Source organism: Ailuropoda melanoleuca, chromosome 13, assembly GCF_002007445.2.
Source record: "Ailuropoda melanoleuca isolate Jingjing chromosome 13, ASM200744v2, whole genome shotgun sequence".
In the NCBI taxonomy this organism is placed as follows: domain Eukaryota; kingdom Metazoa; phylum Chordata; class Mammalia; order Carnivora; family Ursidae; genus Ailuropoda; species Ailuropoda melanoleuca.
In genome coordinates, this window is record NC_048230.1 from 2,940,758 (window position 1) to 2,954,045 (window position 13,288).

General features: G+C 51.9%; 1 protein-coding gene across 4 annotated transcripts in view; it reads right to left on the reverse strand.

Annotated features, from left to right (window-relative positions):
* The window catches only part of ABR (ABR activator of RhoGEF and GTPase), a 176,025-nt gene that overhangs the window by 63,312 nt on the left and 99,425 nt on the right, over window positions 1-13,288 (reverse strand). For all 4 annotated transcript variants that reach the window (XM_034640590.1, XM_019798977.2, XM_034640591.1 and 1 more), the window contains 2 exons: window positions 8,922-9,020; window positions 1,836-2,021 (listed from right to left, as the gene is read on the reverse strand). In XM_034640590.1, the coding sequence (XP_034496481.1) occupies window positions 1,836-2,021; window positions 8,922-9,020 (285 nt within the window). The remainder of the gene's footprint in view (window positions 1-1,835; window positions 2,022-8,921; window positions 9,021-13,288) is intronic.

A 13,288-nucleotide genomic window follows, 5' to 3' on the forward strand; every position in this document is an offset into this window, starting at 1 on the left:
CGCTCTCTCTCTCAAATCAGTAAATAAATCTTAAAAAAAAAAAAAGTCAGCTGTGGCTCTAGAAGCTATGCTTGTCCCTACAACACTGCTGGCATCTTGGGACACAGACCTCAGGCCCTGTGAGGTCCCCCTCAATGCCCTTCCGAGTTCTCCCTAGTCACAGTGGTCAAGGTCATGGTGCACTCATTCATTCATGTATTGAGTACTGGGCTAGTTCTGGGGTCTAATGATGAAGAAAATACAGTCTGTTCTCCCAGAACTTATGGTTTTAGGGACACAGGAGGTTACCGTGTTCACTGAGGGGATAAGCATAGGGGCTGCATTCGATGGTTGGGGGAAGGTTTGTCCAAGTGACAAGGAAGTCACTTCTAAGCTGGGAGCAGTTGGGGAAGGACATTTCAGGCAGCTGGAGCTGCAAGATCAGAGAGGTCAAGAGTGTCCACTGCATGAACTGAGAATAGAAAGTTCAGTGTCAGGGGGCACAAGGACAGGGGAAGCAGCAGCCAGAGGCCAGGGGTGGACAGAGGCCAGCATGCAAGGGGTCTCATAAACCATTCCTCAGAGCCTGGCATGTATCCCACGGGCAAGGGGGAGCCACTGAAGGAATTTAAGTAGGGGAGAAGAGATTTCTGGTCAGGAGTTCAGATAACTCTCTTCTGCTGCTAGGTAGAGGTGGGAGGCACACAGGGAGGCGGGCCTGGAGGCAGGAGCCACTCCTGAAATGAGGGCCCCAGAGGGGGCAGGGCAAGGCAGGCAGCAGTGAGCATCCCCCAGAAGTGGTGGTGGGGAAGGGGGTGGGGCAGGGGAGGTGCCAAGGACTGGTCCAAGGGAGTCATGGATGGATTGGGGATGGGATGATGGCAGCACCCACTGACACAGAGGCAGGAAGAAGAGCAAAGAACTTCCAAGAGTTCAATTCTGAACATGCTGTGAGCTGGAGGCCCTAGGAGTATCCAAGCAGGAGTTTTCTCCAGTGTAAGGGAAGTACAGGCCTGTCCATTCAACCAGTCCTACCATTGCAGGGGAGGTAAAGGAGAGGCACTGCTCCCTGCCCACCACCATTCACACCCAGAGAACAAAGACCACGGCTTGGCAGCCCTCTTGCTGCCTCCAGGGCTGGCAGAAGTTATGGGCAGGGAAAGATCAGGGAAAAGAGGGGTTGGAGGCACTGTGGAACTGACCTGGGGGTCCTCCAGGGGACAGAGCCAGAGACAATCTCAGAGCTAGGGAAGAGGGTGTCACAGAAGCCCTGGGAACTGGAAGACCTCTGAAAGCCTTTCCCAACACTATGTCTGCACATTAATTCTCCCTTTTTTCTCCCCTGCAATGGTGGGCGGGTTGAGCTGTTCATGCTTTCTGCTCCAGGGTCCCCAGGAGAGGATCACTCACTGATCCGTCTGACCCGGCTTCCTTTCAGAGGCAGCACCGCGGTGTGGCAAATGCCCATGGTGTTCCAAGGGAGCAGTCCCTGCCCGCCCACCTGGCATATGCCCCTCTCTCACCTGAGGGACAGGAAACCTGAAGCCCAGCAGGTGAGCCTTTGTTCCAGCCCTGGAGCCCCCCTTGGCGAGAGAGAATTAGTGTCCTCCCGGGAGCACCTCTGCACCTGGCCTCTCACATCCCTAGAAGCACTTTCGGGCTTCACTGTGGGAGGCCAGGAGTCGCGACACTAGGCTCAGCGCCCCACAGAGCAAAGGCCCAGGCTTTCCTCCAGGACTCAGAAATGACCCAGGTCTTCAAGGAGGCCAAGAAGGCTGGAGATGACTGGATGTCTCCCAACACCAGAAGCTCCACAGAGGCACTGGATAAGGACCCTCCATCAACGGAAGACTCACCAGCTTCTGGAAGAGGTGGCCCATGGTGACCTGGCTGTCCCACTGCTGCACCTTGGGGCAGAGGTTGTCATAGAATTCCTTGTGGATCTCATAGATGTCCTGGATCTTGTAGAAGATGGTCTCGATCTGTTGGATGGTGAGCACGGGCTGGGAGGTGGTGGCTGTGGCCTTCAGGGGTTTCATGGGCTGGGAGTGAGAAGGAAGAAGGAGAGAAGGTGAGAGCCAATAAACCAGATGGGCAGAAGGCCCAGGGCGCTGATTCGCCCTTCCTGCAGCTGGAGTTGTGGCTAGACAAGGCCACGGAGGGCAGGGCACCTGAAGTGTGGTTTGGATCGAGTAGCTGCTGTCATAGGCTCCCACGAACTGTACCCTACTGCAAGGAGGGGGACCCCGACAGCCAGGGCCTGGTCCAGCAGCCCTCCCGGGCCCACGGGTTAATGCCAGGACACATTTCCCCCACGTCCTTGTCGTCCAAGAGGTCCCCAGCCCCCAGCCTATACTGGGATCGCTTATTGGTTTAACAGGATCCATGCCTTTCTTCCACAGTGGCCTCGTGTGCTGAGTTATAAGCTCCCTTGTCACACGTCAGTGGAAGGGAGGGTTGACTGGGAACGCAAGCCCTGGGCTATTTCCTTCCAAGAAACAGAACATGGTTCTAGGATTTGGGGGTACAGTTTCAAAGAGACCCAACACCAGTCTCAGCTGCACTGACAGTTCCAGTTCCCATCCCTTAGTACAGAGACAGCGAGCAGGTGGCAGATGCCACTGCCCTACCTCCTGTACCCATGGCAAACACTGCTAGTCGATCGAAGTGCTCTTGCTCACTGAGCCTGGTCCTAGTCTCAGACTCTCGATGCTGAGGTTGATTTGTAAGATGAAACTTATCTGTCAACTCAGCTTAGCTACACCAAGGTGCTCCAGAGCCCGCAGGTGGACTGGATGCAGTGACAGACAGTAACTCAGGACCACTCCTAACACCGGTGGGAGCTGCCGCTGTCACCCTCATGCCCAACGGAAGGACCGTAAGACAATGGGACCTGGGTGCGTTTTCTTCAGTGTGATTTTCTGTATTTTCTAAATCACCTACAATGAGTAAATACTAATTTTATAATCAGGGGAAAAAAGCTATTAAAATTCATAGTTGAAGCAAAAAAACCATCTGATATCAAAAGATGAGGAACTCTTCCTTGACTGGCCTTCCCTCAGCCCCAAAGCCCCCCAAGATGCCTAGACCGCACTCCGGAGGCCCTCCAGGGACAGGGTCTGGACACCTGCCACTTAGAGAAAGTATGGGAGGGGCAGGCACATTTATGCAGAAGAGAGGAGCCTGAGTCAGATGTGGTTAATGTTCTTCATCCAGCTGAAGGGCTGTGTGAAAAGAGGCCTTTGACTTAGTCTGAGTCATTCTGGAACCCAGGAACAGCCAGAAGTCATGGAGGCAGGTGTGGACTCACTAGAGCTGGCCCCCATTTCCTCACAGGATTGGGTAGTGAGGTTTCCAAACAGAGAAGCATTCTAGCTGACAATGGGCAACTCAGTGCCAGACTGGATGGAACAGTGACATTAACAGAGACCAGAGTTATCAGTGGCTCACTCTGAGAGAGGACCAGCAGCTCAAGCCACCACAGCAGCCAACCTCCAGCCGTGCTTCCTGCTCTCCTCCCTTCTGTCTCTCTGCTGGTGGTGGGGCCACGTCTGTCCATAACAGGAAGTCCCATCTACCCAAATACCCAGATGATGCTCTGACTTCCGGCTCCCTCGTCCTCCCAACTCTGAAAAGTCCAGAAGCAAGGATAAAGGCAGGGAAAAGCAGAGCCCTCCCTCTGACCCTCTCAGTCTGGAACCAACTAACCCTAATGTCCAGGCTTTGCTAGGGCAGTAGGATGGGGTTTTCCTTGGTGCGGGCCAGGGGGTGTATGTTTGAGTGTCGGCTCTGCCACTTAAGAGCTGTGGGCACGTCACTTAGCATCTGGGCCTCAGCAGCCTCATTTGTGAAACTGGGATAATATCACCTTCTCAAGAACACTGATGAGAAGATCAAAAGCCATAATTTATATAAAATATCAAGTATGTGCCTGGTACCCAGAAGGCAGCCAATAATGTTAGCTGCTACTATCATTATTATTCGCCCCACAAGTAATGTACCAAGTGCCTAATGTGAGGCCAGACCAGGTATCCAGTGATTCACCACACGCGTCCAATCCCTGCCCCGTGGAGTCTCCCATCCAGTAGGGGAGACAGACAAAACAAAGGAAACAGTCAAACACATGATTTCCACCTAAGTGCAATGAAAGAAATAAGAAGGGGACCTCCTGAGACAAGGTAGGGAAGGACAGCTTCCCCCAGAAGGGAACATTTACCCTGAAATGGAAGCCTGGGGGTTCAGAGGACAGCATTCCTCAATGCCGGTCCCAAGGTGGGCATGGACTTGGTGACAGAGAGGAGCTGGAGAAATCCAGGGAGACTGTGTGCAGTGGGCACACAGGGCAAGGGGCAAGGGGGAGGAACGGGGCCTAAGGCAGGGCTGGAGGACTGGGCAGGCTCCAGACCAGACAGGGGGAATGAATGTGGCTTTTAAGACCTTGCAATGACCTGGCTTTCCCTGAAGGAATTTAGGCAGGGGAGTGATGGGGGGCCAATTCTTGTTTCAGGGGATTAGTTTTCTGACTCACGATCCTTGCTCTGGAGAACATTATAATCCATTCATTTGGGTAACCTGGACTGACGAAAATGAAACAACGTAGTGGACAAAGCCAGATAGGGCCTTACCCGTCTTGGGCTGTAAATACCAACCAAGTGGGCCCAAGGTTGTGCTGGCACAGCTCAGGGGGCTTCACAGAGGAGGTGACAGGAACAGGGCCTCGAAGGTTGGGAAGATCTGAGCAGGTGGAGGTTGGGGGGTGGGTAAGCACACCAGGCAGGGAAACAGAAGGAACCAGGAGCCACAGAAAGGGAACACTGTTCTCCCAACCCCAGGTGGGCGGCCGCACTCAGCTTCAGGGCTCCCAACATTCTGTGAAAGATACAGAGCTGTTTCTCAAGATCGCTGTCCTAGTTTATCCTTTTTTCCTCCCCCACCAGGATCCAGTGGAGGGACGAGTCAGCACAGAGTCCCAGAACCTCTACTCCTTGCTCCTGCCTGCGTGCAGTCCCCATGGAGAAGGGAATAAAGTCCCGAGGGTGGCAGGAAGAGCCCTGGGAAGACGCAGGGTCAGGACTTCTCAGAAGCTGCTGAGGAAGGCACGCATCGGCGTCCTAGGCAAAGACGAGGCCCGACTGCTCTCTGAACCTCCCACTCTGTCTACAAAAAAAGAAGAAATAGGCGCTCACCCCCAGCGGGTCACCAGCCTGGACTCAGGCTGTCAGAGCATTCTCAGGACAAGGCTGGGGACCTTTGGTCTCAGTCCTGATTTCACCTGGGAGGAAGGGAAAGTGCTGGGCGTGTATGAGCCCCGGCTGGCCAGAGACCCTTGGAGGCAGCTGCTTGTCTCTGGTGAAGCCCTGAATCCAGGCCTCAGGTCCAGAAGAATAAAAGGCAAAAGCAACCCAACACTGAACTCGGGTTCAACGCTGGTCTTCTGCCCTAGGGCTAGCACACTGCTACCTCTTCCCAGAATCCTGCTGCAGAAAGCAAGGCTAGCCCCTGGCTCTCCGTTTCATCAGGACAGAAATGGATTCCTAAAAGAAAGGATCACTGAGCGACCTGGGAGTCGAGCCTGGCTCCCCATTTCCCACGAAGTGCTTCTCAGGAAGAGGGGCCAGGCGGGTTCTGGCTCGTCGTGGGACTTCACACAGCTGTCTGTCAGCTCTGTCCCCCAGCAACCTGCCTTTCGAAACAGGGGAAAGAAATCAGCCCACTTCCTCCACCTCCTATCCCAGAAGGCCTGGAGGCTGCTGGTGTGTCACCCTGGTCACTCCTCCCGGAACCCAGGAAGGGAAGCATCAGTAACCTGTTTTAGAGATAAGGAACCTGAGAACCCCAAAGCAAACTGCCAGAATGAGAGGCTGAGATGGGAGGGCCAGGGGGCCCGCGGGGGGAAGTGCTGTAGCAGTGGCCAGAGGCAGCACCTGAGCTCCCTTCCCACAGTGGGTGAGATGCAGAATGACACGCATTTGGTTTGTCTCCCTTCCTCCACCGCCTACTTCAGCCCAGGCTCACAGGCCCACTCCACTCATCATTTGAGCCAACCAGGAACCTGGAGGTTTCCAGATTACCAAACCCGGCCCTGGCCAACAACCCAGGGGGCAGGAACAGAGGCTCTTGTGTGGGTCCCAGCTGTGCCTGTGTGTGCACACAGCCTTGGGTACACACAGCACACACACCCAGCCATCTGCGTATCAGGAAGTGTTAAGCTGGGAACAGTCTGACACAAACACGGTAGGAGCAGAGTCAGGGCGTTGGGTGATGAGTAGGAGATCTGGGAGTGGGCCATGGAGGGGAGAGATTTTCTTCCCCGGGGCCCCTTGGTCAGATCACCCCCTCAAAGAGCAAAGGGCTTTAGCAACCAGGCAGCTGTGAGGGGAGGGCTCCCAGCTCAAGTGTGGGGAGGCTTGATTCCTTATCTGTAAGGCTCATTATCTGAGGCTATGGCTGTGCAGGGTCCTGCCTCCTCTTCCTGGGGCTCTCCAGCGCAGACCAGGCCTCCCAGCTGGCCTCTCCCCTCGCTCCTCCTGCCTCTGTTCAAGGAAGAACCCAATCGGGGCCGGGAGGAATAAGCAGGGGGGAGAGGAGGGATGTGCCCTGGGTGGCCTCAGGACTTCGGGGCCCCAGCCTCCCAGGTTTGGCCTCTGAGGCATGAGCTGTTAGAAAGGTGAGGCAGGGAGGGAGTGTCTTGGCCCCTACTTCGGTTGTTATCTTTGCCCGGACACACAGAAACTCACACGAGGCCCAATGACTGCCGAGAACACAAGAACGCAAGGGGAATCTAGAGGGGCTGGCCTCCTCCGAGGACGCGCCTCCCCTTCCTTCAGGGAAGGGCTGTGTTGACAGAAACAGGCCCCAACCTGCGTGTCTCCCAGCACTGGACAAAATTACAGCAGCAGCTGACGCTTCAGTGTCTGTTCTAAGAGCTTCACATACAAACTCATTTTGTCCCCACAACAACCCCACGAACACAGTGCTAGTGTCAGGATCCACAGTCTGCAGATGGAGAAAAAGGGCCACAAGGGTTCATGAACCTGTGAAGGGCTCGAGTTCGAAAGCAGACAAGCAGGGATTCTGCCAGGCAGTCTGGCTCCTTTGTTCGAACTCCTCTCAAACATGCATCCTTTTAGTAATGACAGTGACGCCCCCTCACTTTGCTATGGCAATTCACCGTTTCTGAGGTGTACTTCACACGTGTCTGGCCAGTCCTCTGCTTGCCTCAGCTAATCCGAGTGCCTGGGTCCCCAAAAGGATCACCTGATCCTCTCAACCCCATGAAGAAGACAGAGAAGATCGCGGGATTATTCTCATCTTCAGATGAGGACGATGAGGCTCGAGGAGGTTACTCACAACTTGCCCAATGCCGTGGTTTTCAAAACAACACCCGTGAGAAAGAACGTGGCCCAACATATAAAAAAAAAAAAAATATATATATATATATACACACACACACACATATACAGACAACAAACCCAAAGTTAAGTGAAATAGTACTTATTCTTACTATGTGTGATGCACACTGGTATTTTCTTTCTCATTTAATAAAAAATGTTGCTTCAACCTATGTATTTCACAATGCACGAATGGGTTCAGATGCAGATATGAAAAACAGTGCCATGAGTCTATGATTAATGGCAGAGTCAAGTCTTGCCCTAGTTCTGACCCCAGACTGCAGTCCTTGTCTATCTGCCACACTGTCCATCACTTGAAAAACACTGCTATGCCTACCAATAAACTGCCAGTGAGACCTGCCACAAACTGAGCCCAGGCTGTCACAAAGTACCCGCACATTTCTTCTCTCTTCTTTTCTTTCTCTTTCTTTTTTTTTTTTTTGATGCACATTTCTTTTTATTTTTTTTAAAGATTTTTATTTATGTATTTGAGAGATGGAGGGAGAGAGAGAGGGAGGGCGTGAGCAGGGGGAGGAAAAGAGGGAAAGGGACAAGCAGACGTGGGGCTCGATCCCATGATCCTGAGATCATGACCTGAGTCGAAATTGAGAGACAGACGCTTAACCCACTGAGCCACCTAAGCCCTCCAAAGTATGTGCACATTTCGACAGTTATTCCTTGGGTAATAAATCCAAGGCCTCTGGGACCCTGGGTGACAACATCTCACATCATGGCAAGTACTTAAATGTGTATCTTATAATTCTTGTAAGAATGAGTTTCTACTCCTCCACACCTACATTTCTTATCCCTCTTTTACTGATATCATCCCACATCTCAGGCTGCAAAACACCCAGGGGAAGAACTTTACATTCCCCAGTTACTCTGCGTAAGATCTGGCCGCATCTAACGAGCACTTTCTTCAAAGGCAAAAATGCTTACACCTGTGTACTACTTTTACCTAATATTAATACTATTTCCCTCCCAGTCTGAGTCTTATAATGTCTCCATCTTGGGAGGAAACTGAGGCACCTTCACAGAGGGTTACTCTGTGAGGGTTGGGGATGGTCTAAGGCCTCAGAGCTATGGTGCTTGTCAAATGACACAGATACCCTTCACGTCACATTTCCTGCCATGGGGCCTCGGGATGGCCACGGCTCACTACTCCCAGGAGGACGAAGGACTGGGACCAGGGAATGACAGAGAGGACTCAGCTTGATAGACTGGTAGAGAGTGCCCAGGCTGGGCCCCCACCTGGACAGAGTACTGTCACTGATTAGTAATGCCTGTGCGTGGTCATGAGCCATGGGAGCATTTGCCATCTTCAAACTGGGTGTGCTTCTCCCATCTTTCCCAGGGCAGGTAAGGGAGGGCTGGGGCTGAGAGGCACAAGCCCCTTTCTGGCAATGACCCCGGCTGCCCAATGCCAAGGTGTCAGCAGACAGTACAGACTCTACCCCCAGGGATGGACTGGCCCAGGTCCCCCTTCTTCTTCGACCCCAAAAGCCAGTTCTCAAGCATGACACTGACCAGCAAGCCAGAGCATATACTCACCAGCAGCAAGGCTTCCAGCTGGTTAATGTAGATCTCTTCACTGGCCAGGAAGCCCGAGAGAACAAGCTTCCTCATCTCCAGGCCTTTCCCTGCTTCCACCTGCAGGAAAACAAATCAAGAGCCAACAGCTCATGAGAAAGGAGGCTAACATCCGGAGGGACCTGTTCTCTTGCCTTTTTCCTCCTCTTTCATTAACACTTTTGTAGGGAATAAAAGCCAAATATATTTATTATAACTTGGAAATACAGACTAAAACAAGAAAAACAACCACCCCTATTTCTGCTGCTAACATCTTGCTTTCTCTCCCACATTCTTTTTCCACATTTCCTTAGCTGCCATCCATCCATCCACCCACCCACCTATTCAATCTTGTAACAGTGAGCAGGATAACAAAGGACCTGGCCTCATGTGTAGGGGCGGTTTAGTGGGGGAATATAGACAAGGGAAATCAGGGGGGCGCCTGGGTGGCTAAGTCGGTTAAGTGGCAGATTCTTGATCTTAGCTCAGATCTTGATCTTGGGGTCATGAGTTCAAGCCCCGAGTTGAGCTCCATGCCGGGTGTGGAGCCTACTTAAAAAAAATGAAAAAAAGAAAGAAGGGAAATCAGAGCCATGACTGGGGCAGGGCATGGTCACATGGGAGGACCCAACAGGGACTGGAAGAGCCTCCTGGAGGAGTATAAACTGAGAAGAGGGGTAGAGAGAATGAGATGAAGCGGCCATGGGAGCCCCATCTCGTGGCCTTCTAGCTACACCTCTTGCTACATCTTCCTGTCCCCGAGGGCTTAACCCCACAACAGAAGGTGCTGGCTGTGAAGTCCTCAGCCTCACCCCTGAACCCCACAGCATTTCCTGACTGCCTCATTGTGCAAGGCACATATCCTAACTGGCCTCCTCCCCACTCCAGAATTCCTTCTCCTCTATGGTCATGCCCCATTTAGTCTTGAAAGTCCATCTTGCTAATCTCACACAAGGACCCTGTTCCACCCCTCCCTTCTGCTGTGGGCCTTGGCTCTGTGGCCTGGATTCTTCTAACTGACCTCTGCCTCTCTCTCCTCCCTTCACACCACACACCAGAGCCAGGTTAACCTTCTGAGAACACCACCTTACACCTGACGCTTGTCAAGGTCTTAATATCAATACTGTAAAACTGCCATTTGCAACGACACGTATGGATCTAGAGGGTGTAAAACAAAGTGAAATAAGTTGGAGAAAGAAAAATACCATGTGGTTTCACTCGTATGCAGAATTTAGGAAAGAAAACAAATGAACAAAGAAAAAGAGACAAACAAAAACCAGACTCTTAGCTGTAGAGAACAAATTGGTGGTGGCCAGAGGGGAGGTGGGTTGGGGGATGAGTGAAACGGGCAAAGAGAATTAGGAGTACACTTTTCATGATGAACACTGAGTGACGCAGACAACTGCTGAATCACTATATCGTACACCTGAAACTAATATAACACTGCATGTTAGCTATACTGGAATTAAAAAATAGAAACAAGGGGCGCCTGGGTGGCACAGCGGTTGAGCGTCTGCCTTCGGCTCAGGGCGTGATCCCGGCGTTGTGGGATCGAGCCCCACATCAGGCTCTTCTGCTATGAGCCTGCTTCTTCCTCTCCCACTCCCCCTGCTTGTGTTCCCTCTCTCGCTGGCTGTCTCTATCTCTGTTGAATAAATAAATAAAATCTTTTAAAAAAATAAAAAATAAAAAATAGAAACAAAAAAATCAACACCGCAAAAGATGATTATTTGGGGATTCAATTAGGTCATTCATTTATTTATTTATTCGTTCAACAACTATTTGCTGAACGCCCACCAGACTCTGTAGACACACCGGGAAGCAAATATACAATAATCCCTACGCTTACGTGGTTTATAATCTAGAGGAAAGACAATAAAAACAAAAAACAAGTAAATATAAATATATAACAATGCACTGTGATATGGGGTCTGGCTTATTCTTTGCTTAAACACCTTTACTGGCTCCTAGCACCTCTCCCGACCCTGCCGACCTCCCCCACAGCCAACAGATCTCTGGGTCTTCCCAACCTGCTGGGAGTGTTCCGGCTTCTGCACTTCGGTTCCTGCTGCCTGAAATGTCTGCTCCCACCCTGGCTCTTCTCTGCAGCACGGACCCTCCCGCCTGATGTGTGAGCCCTCCTGTGAACTGCCCGGTGATCCTGGGGGAGGCCCCTGAGGCAATGACATCACACTCCTCTGCACATTCCTGAAGGCCGGCACCACACAATACCCCTAGCACATGGGAACCTTACCCCTCTTAAGCCTTGTGCTTTTCACGCTCCTTTAGCCCTCAAATACCTCACTGAGGTGGGTACTGTATTTTTCCATTATGCAAACAGAAGCAAACAGGACTTGGAAGAGGGAAGGGACGAGCCCAGGGTCACACAGTCAGAAAGCCGCAGAGCTGGGATTCCACCCCAGTCCTTGAATACCAGATTCCAGACTCTCCCACTGCTTTAATGATTTCCTCGCTCTCATTTTCTTTTCTTTCTCAAGCATCGGATGCTTACCTGGAATCACAGGTAAGCACAGAACCCTCTCTGGGCATCAGCTGCACACCCTTACTTATTTAGCACAGGCTGGGACAGCATATGAAGCTATCAGAAATTCCTGAAGTCCGGAGAAGAGTGGCTTTCCTCCAGCTGCATGACCTGTCTCACTGTGCTCCCACAGCTTTCCCACCCTTACCCAAGCAAGGGCCTGAATCCTTGGCCTTCCATCAGCAACCTAGGCATCAGATCTGCACCAAAGGCTGCTGCCCCCAGACTCTCTGAAATGTTAACTGACCCTGTGATAGAAAAACAACGTCCTGCCAAAGATGTCCACATCTGAGTCACCCAAACCTACAAATATGTCACCTTATATGGAAAAAGGGATTTTGCAGGTATGATTGGGATATGGATTTTTTGATGGAGCGATGACACTGGATTATGTAATCACAAGGGCCTTTATGAGAGGGTGGCAAGAGGGTCAGAGTCAGAAAAAGCAATATGACGAAAGAAGGGAAGCAGGGGGAGGGAAAGAGATCGCAAGATTGGGAGATGCTACACTGCTAGCTTTCAGGACCAGGATGGCCCCGTGAGCCAAGGAGTACAGGGAGCTGGTAGAAGCTAGAAAAAGCCTGGGAATGGATTGTCGTTCCTAGAGCTTCCAGAAGGAATGCAGCTCTGCTGGCCCTTTAAGACTTGTGTGTAAGAGAATAAATTTGTGTTTTAAACCACTAAATGTGTGGTAACTTGTTTCAGCAGCATTAGGAAACCAGTATGAACGCCAAGCTTTAGGGAAGGACAATGGTTACGTATCGATGGCCTCACAAGCACCAGGCGCTGTTCTGAGAGCTTTCCAGGGATTAACTCAGGACAATCCCACACTCTGGAAGGTGTTGTCATTATCCCCCTGAGACACAGAGCAGAAACTGCCCACGGCTTGGAGCTGTTGGCATTTCAGGCAGGCAGCACACCCTTCAAGGAGCAAGAGCTGAGCCTGGAGCAGGGCCACAGGCCCAGCCCCTCTTGGTCAGACTTGAGGCCGCTCCCCACACGCCACACCAGCCCTGCTGCTTCCCAAGCCGGACGAATGGGAACTCGCCTTCCGTGTTGGGGGCCAGTGCTCCCCTACCGCACCCCATCCCCCTCCTGTTCCCTGCCAACTGAAGATTTACCTGAGGGCCTGGCAAACATCTTGTAAAGGAAGTCACTTGAGGGACATTGTGAGCTTAACTGGAGGGCTGGCTGGACTAGGACCTGGATGAAGACCTGGTCGCTGCAGCTCCTGCCACACTGTCCCCCACCTCGGCATGAGCACAGAGCCCGTGTGCACAGTCCCTGAGACAGCCCAGTGCAGCAAGACAATCTCCTCAAGAGACTCCCACCTCAGAGTCCAATCTTGAAAGAGCTCCCCAAAAGTCAACAGTCACCCCCAAGAGTCCCACTCTGGGCTACTCTCCCTCCGAAATTTTGGCTGGCATGGGGGGGGGGAGCTGGTGGAAAGCCTAAGCATGTGAAATTAAGTTCTGCTCACGTTACCAATGGGATGCCTGCTCTTGGCTACCACCAAAAACCTCTTCCTTTTTTTTTTTTTTTTTTTTTGCTTTCCTCATACCCCCATGTTCCTGGCTTAGAATTATCTGGAAAGCCACAGTTTTTTCTTCAATCCTCGTGGGGCCATTCTTGTCTCATAAAACCCCAGGGCTGGACATTCATTCATTCTGCACTATGTGCCAGGCGCTGGGAACACAAATACAAAGGCGAGGGACAGTCTCTGTCCCAGAGAAACCTCCAGAGGTGATGCCACGTGCCCAGAATCCTCAGGGCCAGTTCTCTGAATTGTTCAGGGCCCCCACAGTCT